Genomic DNA, 18,433 nt, shown 5'->3' on the forward strand with positions numbered 1-18,433 from the left:
CCTCCATCCCAGTCGGGAGTCACACCTGGGGCAAAGCACACGGGGGATTAAAAAGGGAGAAAAAAATCGAATTTTGGGCAGTGAACATCCAGCCTTGACCCCACCAAGCAAGGTTGGAGCATTTCCATATGTATTTACCCTCCTGGCCATTGTTTCTCCTGCTTGGGCTCAAGCCACAAGGCACAAAGAGATGATTTCTTTAAAGACAGAGGTTTGTGCTCGTGTCCCGGGCACATCCCTGCCTCTTCCACCTTGATTATCCCAAGGGGAAGGTTAAGGAGCAAAGCGGCTTTTGGAGAAACTGGGCCAGGGGAGCGCAGAGGGTCTCTGCATCCCTGGGAGAGGAGCGGGGATGATGCTTTCTGCAAAATGAAGACGATTCCCATCTGCCCTCCGCCACTCCCTTTGCACAAATGAGTTTCTTAAAAAAGCACATGAGAAATGAGCTCAAACGCTCGTCCCAGAGCACGGGGACACCCACGGTCATGCAGCCACAGGGTGCAGGGTGGTGGCAGAAACCCTCCAGCATCTCCCGCACCCACTGGCATGTGGACATGGGGCAAATGGGGTGGCTGTTTCTGCCCCCTCCCCTCGTATTTGCCCCCTGTGCTGTTACCCCCTGCTTGCACTGTCGTGGTGTTTCCAGCACTACTGCAAGAAGGGAAGAAAAGAAGGGGAAAGTGGAGAGAGGTTGAAGCTTTGTGGGGAGCCCATCACTATCAGGGCCAGGGTGAACTGCTGAGTTAATTAACGATGTCAAAAACTGCCTGGAAACACGGAAAACAACCTCCAAACCGACAACAAAACCAAATCCTCGCATGCCTAGCAGAGAGGGAGAGGGCAGGGGGGGTGAGGAGGGGCAGAAAGGAAGGCTTCAAATTAGATCAAAATCTAACGAGCTAATGCTGGCAATAGGAGCTCTCCAGAAATTAAAGCTGTTGAACTGCAGCAGACTGTCCTCTTCTTCAGAGACGTCCCGGCTGACCTGATCCCGCTCACCGGCGAGCTTGCCCAGCCCTCCTTTGGGTTTGTAGAGGGCCACGTCGCTGAGCCCCAGCCCCTCCAGCTCCGCCACGTCCAGCCGCGGGATCGGCATCCTCCAGTAGATGAAGGAATCGTACTGGCTGCTGATGGTGTCCAGCATTTTCAGGCTGTGAAGGCGAAGGGGGCAAGGGGAGAGAAGAGGAGGAGAAAAGCTCTACCAAAGGCACAGGAGTTGCCCCAAAGCGGCCAAAACTCTCAGGCGTTGCCATATTGACCAAATCCCACAGGATACCCTCCCAAAAAAAATCGATGGGGCAGGAGAGTGTGGTGTCATGGAGGTTTGACTCTGGGCTGGGTCTAAATGCAGGCTTAAGCCCTGTCAGTGGGTCTTATCCATGGCCTTGGTCACGGCCCTTCTCTGAGCTGTAATTTGGAGGGGTGTGCAATGAGACTTGTTGCCCTGTGCCTCAGTTTCCCCATCTGCATAAAGGGAAGTGTGGGAAGGAAGGGTGGGGGCTAGCCCCTTCCCATCCGCATCCCCCGACATCTGTCCTGGGCACCTCGATGCCTGTGGGATGGCATCAGCGGGGAGCAAAGGTGGGCTGTCCCCCACATCCCGCTCCACCGGGAGGGACAGAAACCAGGATCCAAATGAACCCTTTTTCCACCAAACCGTGCAAAAGGGTCTCGCCCTTTCCCTGTGCCGAGCCCCCCGCAGGGCGGGCAGCGAGGGGGGGGCCCTGCGCATCCCCCCACTGCCCGCAGAGCCCACGCTGTCCCCTCCCTCCCCAGCCCTCGTGGCATCGCATCGCCCCAGGGGACCGCAACTGAACCCTCTAGAAGGGGCTGGAAGAAGCATCACTCGGCATTGCCATCGCACCCCACCCACCCCGCCGGTGCCGGCTGTGTGCCCACCACCCCGCTCTGCCGTGCCATCCCGCTGTGTCATGCCATCCCACGGTGCCATGCCGCAGAGCCCCTCCCGCAACCCCACCCAGATCCACGGAGAATTGGGAAAGAGCAGGAGGGGACGTGGTTCAGCTTTTTCTCTGGCCCGGTGCGGCCTGAGCTGAGTCACTGCTGCGCTGACTTGCTTTTCCCTGGCAGAATTATGTCATTCACCTTCACGCATTTGGCAACGGAGGTGGGGAAAAAAACAAAAATCAACTGGCTGACCCAAAATATCCTGCTTTTCCCACTGATTCCCCCATTTTAAGCCCTGGGAATCCAAATCTTAAAGGATGATTCAGACATACCTTGAATCATGCCCTCCCTCACTCCCTGTCTGTGTGTTGTGGGGTGACCAGCTGCTAAATTTAAGATTCCCGATGTAACTCAGAGGCTATGAAAGGCTCCTGTGTCACCCCCCCCGGGGTAAATTGAGCCACAGTGCTTTGAAATAGCCTCCTCCCCGGGGATATATCCCTGGGTATCTTTCTGCACAACAGTAGCGAATTATTTAATGGTGACGGATGTTGCGGACAATGGCTTTTAAAGCTTCAAAGAGGGGAAAAGGGAGTTTAGTGACAAGAAACAAAAAATTCAAATCTCCGGAAAAGGCAATCGATGGAGGGAAAAAAAACCTCCTGTGTTGCGTGTCACCCCCAAGGAAGAGTATCTCCCCTGGGATCGGTGTGGTCCCGTAGGGGCAAAACCACCTTTATCCACTTAATCCCTGCTGGTTGTTGCTTACTTTCCCCCCCAAAAAAATCCTGGGGTCCCAATGCCTCCTTCCACCCAAATCTCTTCCCAAAAAAAAAGCATCCTCTTGCTTTTTATCCCACTCCACCTGCATCCCGCCATCCCTTACCTGTCGAGGATGGATGGGCTCGATGCTGGCCGGGCTCTTTGTGCTGTGAAGCCGCGGGCGTTGCAGCGTCGCTTTTGTCTGCTGGCGCGTCTGGGTCTGCAATGCAGCCCCTCGAAACCGCTCGATGAATTCCCCTTCGTCGTGGGGGGGGGACGATGGGCAGATGAGTCAGCGGCTCCCACCCGCGCCGGGGAGGGGGAGGACGGCCGACGCGGACGCGCAGGAGGGGATCCTGCGCGCTGGACCCCCAAGGCAGGGATGTATTAAACCTACAGAGGATGGGAGATTTCCCGCAGCCACTCCCAATTCACTCCTGCAGCCTTCAGCTCAGGATTTGGGGGTATAATGGACCGTTTTCAGCCTCCAAGGAGCTGGCAAAGCTTACTCTTTACCTGCGTGCAAAGAAACGGGGTGCTACGGTACCCCCAAACCTTGGGTGGTAGGAGGGCACTTTGCAGGTTGAGCGCAGGGAGGTTTGGTGCAAAAATAATGGATAAGGGTTTGGGGTTTTTTTGCGATGTTGCTGAGTCTGGCGGTGTTTGGTCCTGATGCTGCACGGCAAAAATATCTCGGCTTTGTGTCTGAAGACAGACAGGGAGCTAGAAATAGGAGGGAGACACCCAAAGCTGGCATCACTGCCAGGGCAGGGAGAAGGGCTGCTTCGAGGGCAGGGGTGGGGGGCACTCCGTGCAGCCCCGCTGCCCCCCACTCCCCGCCACGGCACCCGTGGGCACTGGGACATGACTATGGCCCCTGAGCTGATGCCGTGTTGGAGGGATGGCGACCCTGGGGAGCGGGACAGCAAAGGAAACCCCAATGCAACCCCTCCGACCTGCAAATCGCCCTGCCCCGGCCACCGCTGAGCCCCAGAACATCCTTTTTGGGGGGGCACAGGGCGGATCCACACACCTGGGAGGCTGAGAGCTGCCCTCGCCCTCCTCTTCCCTGGGCTTTGCCAGGGATTAACATTCCTTTGGGGCTTTAGGAGGGTTTTTTCTCCCTTTTCCTCCCCATTCCCTGTGTGCGGCTCATTTCTGCCAGTGCTAAGTCCTTTCGCCAGCGCTCGGCTTTCAGCCGGGCTATTTCTGCCTCCTCCTCCTCCTCTCCCGGCCGCCACTGTGAGCCAAGAGGATCCCATGTCCCCTGCTCCTAAATAAACCCGGTCTCAGCTCGGCCCTGCCAGTGCCCGGCATGGGGACAATGCCAACTGGGGGCCCGGCGGAGGATGCTGATCCCACTGGGGGGGTCGAGCTGCTGTGTTTTCAGCAATCCCTGAGGCCACGGGGCGCAGCTTGGGTGGACGACTCCGTAAGGAGCTGGATGCGACCCATCTGCTTTGGGGTGTCACCTACTGAAACGGGTGGCTCACATGTGACAACCCAAACCTGCGATGTCCCTCCCCGAGAGGAGAAAGGACCTGGGGCCAAACCCCGTGGGAGAAGATGGGGGATATGGCGATGTGGGGTCCCTCCGCGCCACAGGGACTGATATCTCTTTGCCGCAGCAGTTTTGGACCCGGTAGTTTCAGGAGGGCTGCCCAGGCCCAGCAGCCACATCGTCGGGGGGGGCTGGAGCGGGGGACAATGTCCTCTGGCAGCACAAGAAGTCAAAAAAAAAGGGCTCTTCAGCTGAAACGAGGTCTCAGACACTCGGGGTATTATCAGCTGGGGCCGCCCCGACGGCTCAGGACAGGCACGGGACAGAGACCCGACTGAGCGGGGACAGTGCCGCCTTGTTCGGGCTTTCTGGAGTGGGAGCGATGGGGACGGTTGGGATTTGGGGGCTGACGCAGGAAGGGACACTCTGGGGCTCACCCAGGGGTGTCCTGTGTGTGGGTGCCTCCAGGTGGGCTGGGGACCCGCAGGAGGGGACGCCCTGGGGGTCCCAGTCCAGCTTGGCCGGTGGCTGGAGCTGTGGGATTTTGCCGGTGGCAGTGGTGGTGGCAGGACTGTGGCGGGTGGCGGTGGCAGTGGCAGGACCATGGTGGGTGGCGGTGACAGGACCGCGGTTGGTGGCGGTGACAGGACCATGGCGGACAGCGATGGTGGTGGCAGGACCACGGCGGGTGGCAATGGTGGTGGCAGGACCATGGCAGGCGGCAGTGGCAGCACCGTGGTGGGCGTTGTGCAAGCGGAAGGGCCCCGAGCTGGAAGTGGCGCAACGCTGCTTGATGCCGGCTGTGGGGTGGTCTGGGATTTTCTGCCCTTTCGGTGCTTCGGTCCCCCGAGGGCTCTGGCACATCCATGGAAAAAGTGGGAATAAGGCTCAGGAGCAAACGGGAGCATAACTGAGCCCTGGTGGGGACCCCCAGTCTTGTTGGGCACCCCCAGCCCTACCAGGACACCTGGGACCCCCCCAGGGCTCCCAGAACCCCCAGCCATGCGGGGCCCTCCAACATTGCTGAGTCCCTGGACCCCCCCGCTGGGGACCCCAGCCCTACCAGGACGCCTAACCTTACCACACCCCGGGACCCCAGTCGTGCCAACCCCCCCATAGCCCTGCCAGGGACCCCCAGCCCTGCCGGGACCCCCCAGCCCTGCCGGGACCCTGTGGACCCCCAGCCCTGCCGGGACCCCCCAGCCCCTCTGGGACCCCGGGGACCCCCAGCCCTGCCGGGACCCCCCAGCCCTTCTGGGACCCCGGGACCCCCAGCCCTGCCGGGACCCCCCAGCCCTTCTGGGACCCCGGGGACCCCCCAGCCCTGCTGGGACCCCCAGCCCTTCTGGGACCCGGTGGACTCCCAGCCCTGCCGGGACCCCCCAGCCCTGCCGGGACCCTGTGGACCCCCAGCCCTGCCGGGACCCCCCAGCCCTTCTGGGACCCGGTGGACTCCCAGCCCTGCCGGGACCCCCCAGCCCTGCCGGGACCCTGTGGACCCCCAGCCCTGCCGGGACCCCCCAGCCCTTCTGGGACCCCGGGACCCCCAGCCCTGCCGGGACCCCCCAGCCCTGCCGGGACCCCAGGACCCCCACCCGCTCCAGGACCCCGGGGACCCCCGACCTTGCCGGCTCCCCCCCGCCCGGCCCCCCCGCCCGGCCGCGGCCCCTGCAATGCCGGCGGCGTCCAGGGTGGGAGCTGTGCTCCGGGCCGGGCCGCGCCGAGCCGAGCCGAGCCGGGCGGCGGGGGAGCGCCGCGTCCCGCACCCGCCGGGCCACGCCTGGCCGCTGCGAGCTGGGCAGCGGCACCGGGACCCGCACCGGGACCCCGCACCCGGCGCCGGGGCAGGTAATGGACCGCCACCGGGGTCGGGACCGGCCCCCCCGGGGGGTGCGACCCCCCGGAAGGGCCCCCGAAAGCGCCCTGGGAAGGCGGGGAGGGCACCGGGGGCGGCACCGGGGCGGGGGGGCGCGGGAGGAGGGCCCCCCTTGTAGCCCCCTGGTCGGACCGGAGAGTCCTGCCGGGACCCCCAGCCCTGTCCGGACCCCCCAGCCCTGTCTGGACCCCCCCGCCCTACCAGGACCCCCGGGACCCCCAGCCCTGCCGGGATCCCCAACCCTACTGGGACCCCCCAGCCCCACTAGCACCCCCGGGTCCCAAGTCCTGCCGGGACCCCCCAACCCTACCGGGACCCCTCAGCCCCACGAGGACCCCCAGCCCTGCCGGGAGCCGCGGGATACCCAGCCCCCCCCGGGCCCCCCAGCCCTACCGGGACCCCTGGGGTCCCCAGCCCTTCTGGGACCTTCCAGCGCTGCAGGGACCCCCCAGCCTTGCAGTGACCCCCGGGACCGCCAGCCCTTCTGGGACCCCCCAGCCCTACCAAGCCCCACGGGTCCCCCACCCTTGCCGGCACCCAGTGTCCCCGGGGTGGCAGCGGTGGCCCTCCCACGCCAAGGGGGTTGTCCCCTCACTTTGCTGCCCCATCCCAGGGGTCCCGGGCCCGCAGCCGAGGCGGTCGCGGGGGTCTCACTCAGCACGGCCCTGTCCCCCCACGCCACCCTCCCTTCTGCGCTTGGGGGGACCCCAGCGGGCACCCCTGGGGCGGGTGACCCCAGTGCTGGGGGGCCTGGAGCGGCCCCCCCGGACGGCCTCGCTCCTCTCCCCAGTCCCCCGCCGGTGACGCAGAGCCGCCGAGCGGTGGTTTCCCAACAGGGAAGTCATTTTGTGTGCCGGCGCGGGCTGGGCCGTAAGCTGCCCTCCCCGGGGCCACTGTGGGGCCAGGCCCCTCTGCCCAGGCAGGCTGAGACCGGACACAACTAATTGCAGGGGTGGGGAAGCGTGAGGGGGGCACGTGAGACCCCCACGGGGGGGGGGAACTGGGGCAGCTGCGGCCTGTGGGACCCACCGCTGACCACCGCCAGGAGCCAGGAGAGCGGCCGAATCCGGCCCCAGCCGTCGCCCTTCGCTGGGCGCGAGGACGTGAGGCCCAGTGGGTGCTGGGGTGTGGTTTTGGGGGGAGGAAGGAGGGGTCTGAGTGGGGGGGGGGTCGTGGCAGCTTGAACCCCCTGGGTGTCATACGGGGATTTGCTGGTGGCTCGTATGAGGCTGAGCCTGCTCCTGGGGCTGTCTGCGGAGGCTCTTCCAGCGCCCTGGGGACTGGTAGCAATGCCAAATTTGGGGGGTATGCCCCTCCAAGGCCTTTCCGCTGCGCTGCCGGATCCGGCAGCAAGCCGGAGCATTATGGCGGGGGCCGGCTCCGGCAGCCTCATTTCCTAAGGAAATGGGGCTAGAAAGAAAAGGCAGCCCCCCCCGCCCCACTCCGTCCGTCCGCAGCCTGGGAGAGAGGCCGAGTTTGCCTGGGGGGTGCCGGTGTGTGGGTCCGGCGGAGGCACAGCCCTGGTTTACACCACCCCGGACGTGTCACAACCTGCCCGTTCTCAGCAGCTGCGTTTACCGGGGAGGGGCTGGGAGCTGCGACCCAGACGCCAGGGTGAGGGGCACGGGGGGCTCTGGCGGGGTTCCCTCGGTCGTGCCTCAAGTCTCCGCGCTGGGACCCAGGGCCAGGCTGGCAATGGGGGGGGCAGCAGGCACGGCTGGGCACCCACTCCCCCTCGATGCCCTGACACCAAAGGGATGGGCTGCGGGTGCTGCCCAGCTGCAGGGTCATCCCTGGGGGCAGCCAGGTCACCCTGGGGCCGGATCCTGCCTGCTGGACCTGGCAAGGCCATGAATGGGGACAGTGCTGAGGCGATGCAATCCCATGGGGTCGGAGCATCCCTGGGCACCCAAGGCGGGGGTTAGCACCCCATTTTGGGGAGCTGCCGGCCCCGGAACCCAGCAGCCGGGCCCTGCTCCTCCCCGCTGCAGGCAGGAAGCGCCGGCCGGCTGCTGTGGACTTTGGACCCATCCGGCGTCGCCGGCGCAGGGGCAGAGGAAGGGACTTTTCCTGTTTGCCGGCGCGGTGGGGTCCGGCACCCGTCTGCCGCCGCGGCCGAGCTCTGCCAGAACTTGGCCTTGCCTCAGCACAGCCGCTAGCTGCCCCCCACGCTGGCGTGGGGACTCTCTGGCGGCTGATAGAGGGCTGTGTTCAGGCCGCGGCCCTTCGTGGGCGGGTGAGTTTTGTGCGCGTTGCCTGGTGCTTTTGCAGTGAAAGATTTGTCTCTTCTTGGGGGGAAGCACCCATTTTGAGGGTGAACGCTCCTTTCCACACCCCCCTTGGCTACCGCACCCAGGACTGTGGAGGTTTGGGAGAGGGTCCCGCCAGCCGGGCAGAGCCCCCATTTATTTTTCCCCCCGTCTGCTTTTCAAGCCGGAGCGGAAGAGCTCAACCTCCGGCCCCTTTTCGGAAAGGCCGGGATATTTATAGCCGCCTGGCTCAGGGAGTTGGGATTTGCTGTGGTTGCCTCTGTCCCCCTCCATCCTGCCGCAGCATCCCTCAGCTGCGTCCTGCACCTGGGTGGGGGCCGGGGCCAGACCCTGCCCTGGCCATGGGGACAACTCCTTTGGGTGGCTGTGGGATGCCTGGGGGTCCCCTGGGGGTCTCTGTGTGATGCCAGGGGTTCCCTGGGGGTCTCTGTCTCCATTCAGTCGATGGGAAGTGAATTTAGGGTTGATTTGGGGAGTCAGGACTGCAGGCATCACCCCCCGCCCCGCCAATTCAAACCCGCAGCCGGCTGCTCCTCTCCACACCGTGCCTCAGTTTCCCCAACCTGGTGCATCACCCAGGTGGCAGCTGGAGGCAGCTCCGGGATGGGGAGTGGGGTGATCCTGCACCCCAACCTCCCCGACACATCTGTCCCCTTCCCCGCCATCGTCTGACATGTCCCTGCACCCGGGGACAAACCCTTCCCGGCCGTGACGCACCCCGTCCCCTGCTCTGCCTCCCCCCAGGTGCATCCCCGCCAGCTCGGCCACCCTGACCAGGTCCCCCCACCCGTCCCCATGGAGTGAACCCACGTGGGGGTCTTTGCACCGGCGCGGCCCCCCCTCACAGCCGGCCCGGCACGGAGGGAAACTGGCCACTGCGAATATGAGCGACTTCTGGCACAAGCTGGGCTGCTGCGTCGTAGAGAAGCCACAGCCCGTGAGTAGCTTCAGCCTGGCCTGTTCGGGGAGGGTTTGGGGTCCTGGGCTCGGTGGGGGCTGATGGCCTTCGTCTGCTTGCAGAAGAAGAGGAGGAGACGGATCGACCGCTCCATGATCGGGGAGCCCATGAACTTCGTCCACCTGACGCACATTGGCTCTGGCGACATGGCCGCAGGAGAAGGCCTGCCCATGGTAACCCACCCGCATGCACGGTTGGGGTGGCAGGTGTTGCTTTTGGGGTGCTGGGTCTCATGGTTGGGTGGCGGGTGTCATGGTTGGGGTGGTGGGTCGCACGGTTGGGTGGTGGGTGTCACTGTTGAGGTGGTGAGTCTCATGGTTGGGTGGTGGGTGTCAATGTTGGGGTGGTGAGTCTCATGGTTGGGTGGTGGGTGTCACTGTTGAGGTGGTCAGTCTCATGGTTGGGTGGTGGGTGTCAATGTTGGGGTGGTGAGTCTCATGATTGGGTGGTGGGTGTCAATGTTGGGGTGGTGAGTCTCATGGTGGGGTGAAGCGGCCTCACGTTTGGGTGACAGCTCTTATGCTTGGGTGATGGGACGGCACAGTTGGGTGATGACACATCTCTGCACCCTCCCCGCAGACCGGTGCTGTCCAGGAGATGAGGTCCAAGGGCGGTCGGGAGCGACAGTGGAGCAACTCCCGGGTCTTGTAGCGTGTGAGTACACAGCCGTGCAGGCAGCTGGGGCAGCCCTGAGCACCCGCTGTCCCCCTCCAAGACACCACCGCTAATTAACACACCCAAACGAGCCACCGCTTCTGCGGTTCTGTAACCCAGCCTCTTGGACTTTGCAGATTCCTGGCTTTTTCAGCCCAGACTTGAACTGCCTGATCCCCCAACCGGAGGAGAAGCCGACCTCGAGCGCTTTAACCCCGCGGTAATTTATGCAGAGCAATCCTCGCCCAGCTCCTGGTGGCTTTTGGTCGTCATCCCCCTGGCAAATCCCTTCCTCCCGGAGGCATCGGGTCGGTGACGCGGGGAGGGAGCGGGGACGGCAGCCCCCACCTCGTGCCTGACTGGGATTTCAGCTGAAAGGACGCAGCCGCCCACCTGAAGCATGCCAGAAGCTGCCGGGTGCAGCCAAGATGTGCCAAATCCACCTGGTTTTCCCTTTTTCCACACCGGCATCTCCCATGGGCCCCTCTCGGTGCCATGCCACAGTGCCTCAGTTTCCCCAGGGGATCGCGGCAAGGCCGGTCCTGGTGCGGAGGCTGATTTGGTGCCTTCCCGGAAAGGCACAGAAGAGCAAAACCGGGATTAAACCCTGACACTTTTGTGCAAAACCAGGATTAAACCCCGACGCTTCAGTCTCTCACTGGCAGCGGCTCAGCACCAACACCATCAGCGAGCCCGTGGTGCCTCCAGCCGGCATTTCCACCACCGGCAAACTGCCACCTTCCTTCTTTTTTAGGATATATATTTTTTTTAGGCTCAAAAAAAGCAACTAGGCAGCCTCCGCCGCCTCGGAGGTAGGACCGTGGTGGGGTCACCTCCACCCGGGATCGCCACCAGGGTTTCACCGGCACCGGCCGAGGCAGGACGGGGCCCGACCTGAGGAAGGACTCGGGCTCCTGAATTCGGGCGCGAGTGTATATAGTTTAAATAGCGCCGGGATTAAATATTAAACAGCACGTGCCGGCCATCGCGGCCAGGCGGCAGAGGCTTTCCCCTTTGCCATGTTCCACACCACACTGGGATGCTCCTGTGTGGAGCTGGGCTTTTCCAGCCCCGCGGTGTGCTCAACGTTGGTAAGCGAGTGCCGATGCTTGATTCGGTTTTCCCTCCCCTGGGAAAAACAACCCACCCTTGAAATAAAACCCTTGTGCTGTCCCGAGGAGCGCGTCCGCAAGCTGCCCAGGGCTCCCTGCCTCCTTCCTCTGTTACCGGGGCGGCCAAATTTGCCAGGAGAAGCTGAGACACCCCCCCCCGCACACACTGGGCACCGCGCTCCCGTCCACATCCTTTATTCACCCATGGGTGCTTGGGGACTGCTTTGGGCACGCCGAGAGCCCCTGATGCCAGCGCTTGTCCCCGTGTGTCCCCGTCACCGTGTCACGTCCCGGCTGCCATCCCAGCTTGGCTCCAACCTGCAGGGAGAGGAAAGCATCCGTGGCCGGCACCCCACAAACCCCCCGTAAACCCCAGCCCTGCCGAGGGGACTCACCGCCGGACGGGCTCGGGGACGTGCGCTGGCTCCACGGGGACGAGCTGGGAGAGCTCCCGCAGGCTGGCAGCAAACCGGACCTTGCCGCTGAAGGTGGAGCTGGGGGAGATGGGGGGGCCGAGGCCGCCCCAGCTTGTTACACCCGTGCACAATGGGGCCGGTTCACCAGGAGCTGGCCCGGGAAGCCCTGGGGAGGAGGCGAACGTCCCCGTGCGAGGCCTCGCACACGCGGGTGTGAGCGACCCTACCTCAGAAAGGGCCGGGAGAGCGTCACGAGTGCCTTGATGTACCAGGTGGGGTGGACAATGATCACGGTCTGGAGGCACTTCCGGAGCCTGGGAAGGACCGGCATGCCTCAGGGCTCGCTGCCAGCCCGGCATGCTCGCTGCCACCCCCCCGGCACGCTCACCGGGAGCCCTTGCACGCTCACCGCCGATCCAGAGCCTGGTAGCACCGTTTCATCCAGCCGAAGGAGGGGATCTGCCCCCGTGCTGCCGCCCCACTCAGGCACACCAGGATGTAGTGATCGGCCACCGTTCTCTCCAGGGTGCCTACGATGTACCTGGAGGGACAGCGTGGCACATCAGCTTGGGGAAACTGAGGCACAGGGCACATGGGAAGGGTCCCAGCCCGCCCCGGGACCCTCACCTGAGCAGGTTCTCCATCACGTAGCTGTACCGGGGAATGCTGCTGTCCGGGAGGTGGCAGGCGGCAAAGAGCAGGATGGCACAGAAGCCCTCACCGTGGTACCCTGGCCGGAGCGGAGGGTGGCACAGCCAGCGCCTGTCATCCCCCCAGACCCAGCGGGCTCAGGGAGGGGACCCAGGAGTCCCACCCCGGGTGCCCGGCCCCGTGTTACCCCCGTGGGAGAGCACCCGGCTGTAGGGCTCCACCGCGCTCAGATCCACGCTCTCCTCCGGCCGCTCATCCTCCATGTCCGGCACCCGCCGGCTGCCAGCCCCCTCGGCGAAGCCCCAGGAGTGCGGCAGCTCCTCTGCGGGCAGCTGGTTAGCGTGGCACTGGGGGCGAGGAACCCGGGGGTCCCCCACGCCCCCACCCCGGCCGGCTCTCACCCTCCCACTCGAAGCCATCGCTGCACAAGGGCGTCTCCAGCGCGTCCAGGTCGAGGTTGATGCTGGCGTCGGGTGAGCGCTCGGTGCTCTTGGACCGCTCCAGCACCGGCAGCCGCCTCCGCATGCGCCGCGGGGCACCCCCGGCCCCCGGGCACCCCTCCGGCAGGGGTCTGGTGGGGACAGGACTAGGGGGTCAGCAGGACTCGGGGGGGGAGCAGGTTTGGGGGTACTGCTCCCATCGCCCCCTTACTTGGGGAAGTCGTCATCCTGCCACTCCTCATGCAAGTCCAGGCCATCCCCGCTGGCCATCACCGCAGCCATCCTTGTCACCGTCACCTGCAGAGAGAGATGCCGGCCCCGGCTTGGGGACCAGTCCCCCCGGGGCTCTCACTTCCCCCAGCAGCTCTATGCCAAACCGCCCCCATTTCCCACTTTTCCCGCCCCATTTCCAAACCGAAAGCGGACGCAAATGGGTGCGCCCGGCTGCAAGGAGACAGCTGGGATGCACCCCGGGAACCCGAATCGCAGCCCCACTCAACCCTCTACAAGACCTCAGAGACTCCCAGCACCGGGGTGGCTCACCTCTCCGGGGAGCCTCTCTCGCCCTGACAGGGCTCCCCACTGGTGAAGGGCTCCGGTGACGGCACCAGTGGCTCATCCAAACTGGTTTGGCCACATTCACAGCCGGCAGAGGCCACAGCTCGTGGCACAACCGGTTTCCTCCCGACGGGGCCAGATTTGGGGGTTCGGCCGCACAAAGCCCCCCCTCCCCATCCCGGCTATGGGCCCCCGAAATGCTCCTCTGAGTGGGGGGGTTATTGGCAGGGGAGTTTGACCCCCGGGATGCCTGCAGGGAAGGTGGGGGCCGCACCAGGCACCCCCAGGGTAAGTGGGACAACGCTGGACCCGTTGCGGAAGAAAAGCCGAGAGCCAAAAGTGGAAGAAAAGAGGGAAATTTAATCCTCGGAGCGCGTGGGCAACAGTCCTGGGCTGCCTGTGCGTCTGGACGCACCATCCGGGGCCCCCGCAGCCCCCCCGAGGGAGGAAGAATGGCAAGAACTCATTAACGCCCCCAGTGCCTTCGTTAGGTGGGTGCAAGTGCTGCCCTGGCCCCGCTGCCCACGGGGTCCCCAAAAACCCACCCTGGGGGACCAAACCCCAGCAGGGCCGTCGGGGCAGGGGGAGCCCATCGGGGGGGGGCAAATTGCAACAAGCACCCAACCCCAGCAGGGAGCCGAGCTCTAACGAAGGAAACCGAGCTCTAACGGAGGTGGCTGCAACCCCCCCATGTCCTGGCACCCCACTGGGACCTGCGCAGACACCCCACCTCCTCGTACGGCCCCCAAAAGCTGCCGGGCCACCACTCTTATTTTGGGGAGCCGGGGGGCTGCCCAGCGGCGATGCGGCTGACCCGCTCCAGGACATCCTGGGGGCAGAGGGGGGGCACGGCCTGTGCCAGCGGACATTCCTCCACCAGGCTGTTCATCGGGGTGGGCGGCGGGACCACCTCCTCCTCCGGCCCCCCGGCAGCACCCGGCCCCCCCAGGGCTGCCCGCAGGAGGGGCAGGACCTTCTTCCGCAACGCCAAAGCGTTGCCCTGGGCGTAGGTGCTCAGGCAGGACCAGGGGCTCGGGAGGGGCTGGAGGTGCAGGGCCGGCGTCGTCGCCTCCTCCAGCGTCCGGCACACCTGCGAGGGAAGGAGAGCAGCGGCTGGGACCCCCCTCAGCACCCCCAACATCAGGGGATTTCAGGGTGAACCCAAGTGCTGCAGCTGAGAACCGCCCCAGACCCCCGTGCCGAGGGTTTGGGGTGCCCGGCCCCCCCACTCACTGTGCTGCGGAGGGTCTCACGCCGGCTGTAGACCGCAAGCTGCCGGGAGGGCTCATTGCGCTCATTGTAAGAGATCATCATGGCCACCAGCCCCGCGTAGCCCCGAGCTTGGCAGAAAGCATCCAGGTCCTGCAGCAAGCCGGGCCGGCGCAGGAAGGTCTGGAGGGAGACGGAGGCTGGCCTCACCTCGCTGTCCCCATCGTGCCGCCTCCTGCCTCAGTTCCCCCCCAGCTGAGCCTCACCTCCAGGTCCACGTAGATGGCGCTGATGGCGAGGAGCAGCTCATCACCGGAGAGGACTTTCAGGTCCTTCCGCAGCATCTGCTCCGTCGTCAGCCCTGGGAGGTGAGAGGGGCCGAGCGTGAGCCCCGGGGACGTGTCCTCATCCCCAAGGAGAGGGGTCTGTCCCAGGACCCACTCCCAGCCAGACCCCGAATGTCACTGCGGACCTGAGACATCAAACTTGGCCGCTTGCAGGGTTTCGAAGACAGCGTCACGGGCCGGCAGCTCAGGGAACCTCGCCTCGAGCAGGGAGACACACGCCACGTCCCTGGGCGTCACCTTGCCGGCTGCCGGGCTCAGGTTGACGCAGTCCAGGAGGATGGTGCCTGGGGGGGACAACCGGGGGCCATCAGTTGTCACCACCCCCCTCGGATGGGGCTCAGCAAGGGCCGCCCGTCCTCACCATGCAGCAGTGCGGCCGTGAGTCTGTCCAGCACGCCTGGGGGACCTTGGGCGATCCGCTCGGTCACCAGCGTGGCGCAGGAGCCCACTGGCTCTATTGTCACCCGGCAGCTGGGAGCTCGGTCCCGTTCCAACGGCCGGTGATCGAGGACCTCCACCACGGCCTCGTCCAGGGCTGCGTCAGCGCTGGTGGGTGAGACGGGGAGGATGAGACCCCCGGCACAGCCCTGGGGTGCAGCCACGATGCATCACCCCCAGCAGAGCCTGGAAACCCCCTTTGTTCCTCTCCTCCTACCCTAAAAACACCCCAGAAAGGGAAAGGTTTTACCCACCCTGGGCCAAAATCAAGCAAGGAAAAAGCAAGGCTTCGGGGGGGTGGCCCCGGTTGTCCCCATGTTCCCCCCCGGCTCACCCGGGCAGGACGTGGTGATCGACCAGCGTCAGGGAGAGCAGCCCGGCACGGTGCAGCCCCCCCAGGTCGATCTCGTCCCGAAAGATGAGGGAAGCGGCGGGGATGTCCTGCTCCCGCAGCAGGAACGTCGTCTCCGTCCGGAGGGCGAAGTCAGCGCGAGGGATGTTCAGCACCGGGATGAAGGCGGCTTTGGGAGCCGGGGAGGTCTGCGGTGGGGGGGTGACACCCAGTGAGGCAGTCCCCAAGCCACCGTTTGTCCCCGAGCCAGCAGGCGAGCCTCACCTTCGCCAGGAAATAAGCCAAGGCCAGGGCCGAGACGGTGGAGTCCAGGTCGCAGGCCTCGTTGCCCATCACCACATGGATCTCCTGGTGACGCCGGATGTGGTCCTGCCGGGGCAGGAGGCGTCAGGCACGGCGGTGACATGTCCCCGTCCTCCAAAGCCCCTCAGGCCAGTCCCTTCCCCTTCGCTGCCCTGAGGGTGACATGCCAGTATCCCCGGAGCGGCTCGTCGAGGGTGCCACCCACCGGCACCCATCTCCCAGCTGTCGTCAGCAGCGGACAGGCTTCTGGCATCCCCAAAGAACCAACCGGCCTGGCGCCCTCAGGATGAGACCTGGCCGGGATCCACTTCTGGCACGAAAGCCTCACATTTTTGGGCACATGTGCAAAACCGGGTGCATCGGGGCCCCGGGGAGAACGGGAAAACCCAGCCCAGCCACAAGCGACCACGGCAGCGGGGACGGGGACCTTCCCGCCCCGGGAGATGCCGACACAGCCCCCAGAGCCTTTGGTATTTTAACCCCAGACCAAAGTGGTTTTTCCAGAGACGGTGAGTTTGGGGCTGGCTGACCCCCAAAACATGACATTTCACCCCTTTTTTTCTTGCCTGCAGCCGCAAGAAAAAAATGTCACCCGCGTCACCCCGCAAATCCCCCATCCCCAGCTGCTGGCGCCCATCTTGTCACGCTCGAGGGAGCTGCCCCGTCTCCAGGCCCTTTTTCGGTGACAATTATTTCATGCCATAACCCAGATTCGCTCATTTATTCCGTGTAAGCCGAGGAAGTAAACAACCGAGAGCTGCCTGCGGCATGAACTCTGCAGCAGGTTGAGGGACCTGCACCCGTGTGCTGCGAGACCGGGGACGAGGCTGCAGGGGTGGGGGGTGCTGGGGAGCCCCCAGCCCTGGAAATGGCTCGGGGTGTCCCCGGTGCGGCTGTGCCACCCCAGCCCGGGCTGTCGTGGGGCCGAGGGGCAGCACATGACCAGCCCCCCTCTCCAGGGGAGACGGGTGCACCCCACTCGGGGGCCGTGATCCTCTGTGCACCCTGCTCCCCCTGGGCACCCTGCTTCCCCGCTCTGCACCCCAGTCCCCAGGCACCCTGCTCCCCTGAGCACCCAGTCTCCCTGCTCCCCTGGGCATGCAGTCCCCATGCACCCTGCCTCCCCCCTGCACCCCACTTTCCTGGGCACCCAGTCCTCCTGCACCCTGCTCCCCCCAGCACCCCCACCCCCAGACACCCCACTTCCTCCAGACACCCCATTTGCCCCTGCATCCCACTTCCTCCTGCACCCTGCTCTCCTGGGCACCCAGTCCCCATGCACCCTGCTCCCTCCTGCACCCCCATCCCCTGGGCACCCTGCTCCCCCCAGTCACCCTGCACCCGGCTCCCCCCATGCCCTCCTTTCCTGGGCACCCAGTCCCTATGGACCCTGCTCCTCCCTGCACCCCACTCCCCTGGGCACCCCTGCACCCCGGTCTCTATGCACCCAGCTGCACCCTGCTTTCCTGGGCACCCCAAGCCCCTGGGCACCCAGTCTCCGTGGACCCCAGTCCCCCCTGCACCCCAGTCCCCGGCCACCCTGCAACCCCCCTGCACCCCCCTCCCTCAGCACCCATCTCCTCCCGCACCCATCTCCCCCCGCACCCCCTCCCTCAGCACCCATCTCCCCCCGCACCCCCTCCCTCAGCACCCATCTCCCCCCGCACCCTCTCCCCCCGCACCCTCTCCCCCCGCACCCATCTCCCCCCGCACCCATCTCCCCCCGCACCCCCTCCCTCAGCACCCATCTCCCCCCGCACCCCCTCCCTCAGCACCCATCTCCCCCCGCACCCTCTCCCTCAGCACCCATCTCCCCCCGCACCCCCTCCCTCAGCACCCATCTCCCCCCGCACCCATCTCCCCCCGCACCCCCTCCCTCAGCACCCATCTCCCCCCGCACCCCCTCCCTCAGCACCCATCTCCCCCCGCACCCATCTCCCCCTGCACCCCCTCCCTCAGCACCCATCTCCCCCCGCACCCTCTCCCTCAGCACCCATCTCCCCCCGCACCCTCTCCCTCAGCACCCATCTCCCCCCGCACCCATCTCCCTCAGCACCCATCTCCCCCCGCACCCATCTCCCCCCGCACCCTCTCCCTCAGCACCCATCTCCCCCCGCACCCACTCCCTCAGCACCCATCTCCCCCCGCACCCATCTCCCCCCGCACCCATCTCCCCCCGCACCCTCTCCCTCAGCACCCATCTCCCCCCGCACCCTCTCCCTCAGCACCCATCTCCCCCCGCACCCTCTCCCTCAGCACCCATCTCCCCCCGCACCCATCTCCCCCCGCACCCTCTCCCTCAGCACCCATCTCCCCCCGCACCCATCTCCCCCCGCACCCTCTCCCTCAGCACCCATCTCCCCCCGCACCCATCTCCCCCCGCACCCTCTCCCTCAGCACCCCGTCGTGTCCGCCCCCCCCCCCCCCCCAGCGCCCGGCCTCCGCCCCGCGCCCCCCAGCCCCGCTACCTGCAGAGCCGCCCGGTTCCCCTCCACGAACCGCTCCATAACGGCGGCGATCCGCGCCCCAACCCGCCCGGCCCCGGCCCCGGCCCCGCCCAGCCCGGTACAGCCCGGTACAACCCGGTACGGCCCGGGCCCCCCCCGCCCCTCCTTAGGCCTCGGGGCGTGGCCTCCCGCGCGGGCTGCCGGGAAGGGGGCGGGGGCAGCGGCGGGGGC

At 65.7% G+C, this 18,433-nt stretch overlaps 4 protein-coding genes across 4 annotated transcripts; 1 reads left to right on the forward strand and 3 right to left on the reverse strand.

The window, feature by feature from the left end:
- Positions 1 to 874: 874 nt before the first annotated feature.
- Positions 875 to 1,144, reverse strand: MLLT11 (MLLT11 transcription factor 7 cofactor). The gene has a single exon (XM_009822129.2). It carries the CDS (start codon positions 1,142 to 1,144, stop codon positions 875 to 877), a length of 270 nt encoding a protein of 89 aa, XP_009820431.1.
- A 4,859-nt stretch (positions 1,145 to 6,003) lies between these two features.
- CDC42SE1 (CDC42 small effector 1) lies at positions 6,004 to 11,109 on the forward strand. The gene is made up of 5 exons (XM_059832338.1): positions 6,004 to 6,019; positions 9,062 to 9,254; positions 9,338 to 9,448; positions 9,855 to 9,929; positions 10,067 to 11,109. The coding sequence occupies exons 2-4, from the start codon at positions 9,201 to 9,203 to the stop codon at positions 9,924 to 9,926; spliced, it is 237 nt and encodes a 78-aa protein (XP_059688321.1). The 5' UTR covers positions 6,004 to 6,019; positions 9,062 to 9,200; the 3' UTR covers positions 9,927 to 9,929; positions 10,067 to 11,109.
- A 323-nt stretch (positions 11,110 to 11,432) lies between these two features.
- BNIPL (BCL2 interacting protein like) lies at positions 11,433 to 12,818 on the reverse strand. Its single transcript, XM_059832063.1, has 7 exons — positions 12,760 to 12,818; positions 12,510 to 12,679; positions 12,296 to 12,430; positions 12,085 to 12,187; positions 11,867 to 11,998; positions 11,685 to 11,771; positions 11,433 to 11,535 (listed from the first exon to the last, which is right to left on the reverse strand). The coding sequence occupies exons 1-7, from the start codon at positions 12,816 to 12,818 to the stop codon at positions 11,433 to 11,435; spliced, it is 789 nt and encodes a 262-aa protein (XP_059688046.1).
- Positions 12,819 to 13,454: 636 nt separating this feature from the next.
- Positions 13,455 to 18,262, reverse strand: PRUNE1 (prune exopolyphosphatase 1). Its single transcript, XM_059832343.1, has 8 exons — positions 18,224 to 18,262; positions 15,717 to 15,821; positions 15,435 to 15,640; positions 15,024 to 15,208; positions 14,788 to 14,946; positions 14,582 to 14,676; positions 14,340 to 14,498; positions 13,455 to 14,196 (listed from the first exon to the last, which is right to left on the reverse strand). The coding sequence occupies exons 1-8, from the start codon at positions 18,260 to 18,262 to the stop codon at positions 13,876 to 13,878; spliced, it is 1,269 nt and encodes a 422-aa protein (XP_059688326.1). The 3' UTR covers positions 13,455 to 13,875.
- Positions 18,263 to 18,433: the final 171 nt, after the last annotated feature.

Source organism: Gavia stellata, chromosome 33 (genome assembly GCF_030936135.1).
Source record: "Gavia stellata isolate bGavSte3 chromosome 33, bGavSte3.hap2, whole genome shotgun sequence".
Lineage (NCBI taxonomy): Eukaryota > Metazoa > Chordata > Aves > Gaviiformes > Gaviidae > Gavia > Gavia stellata.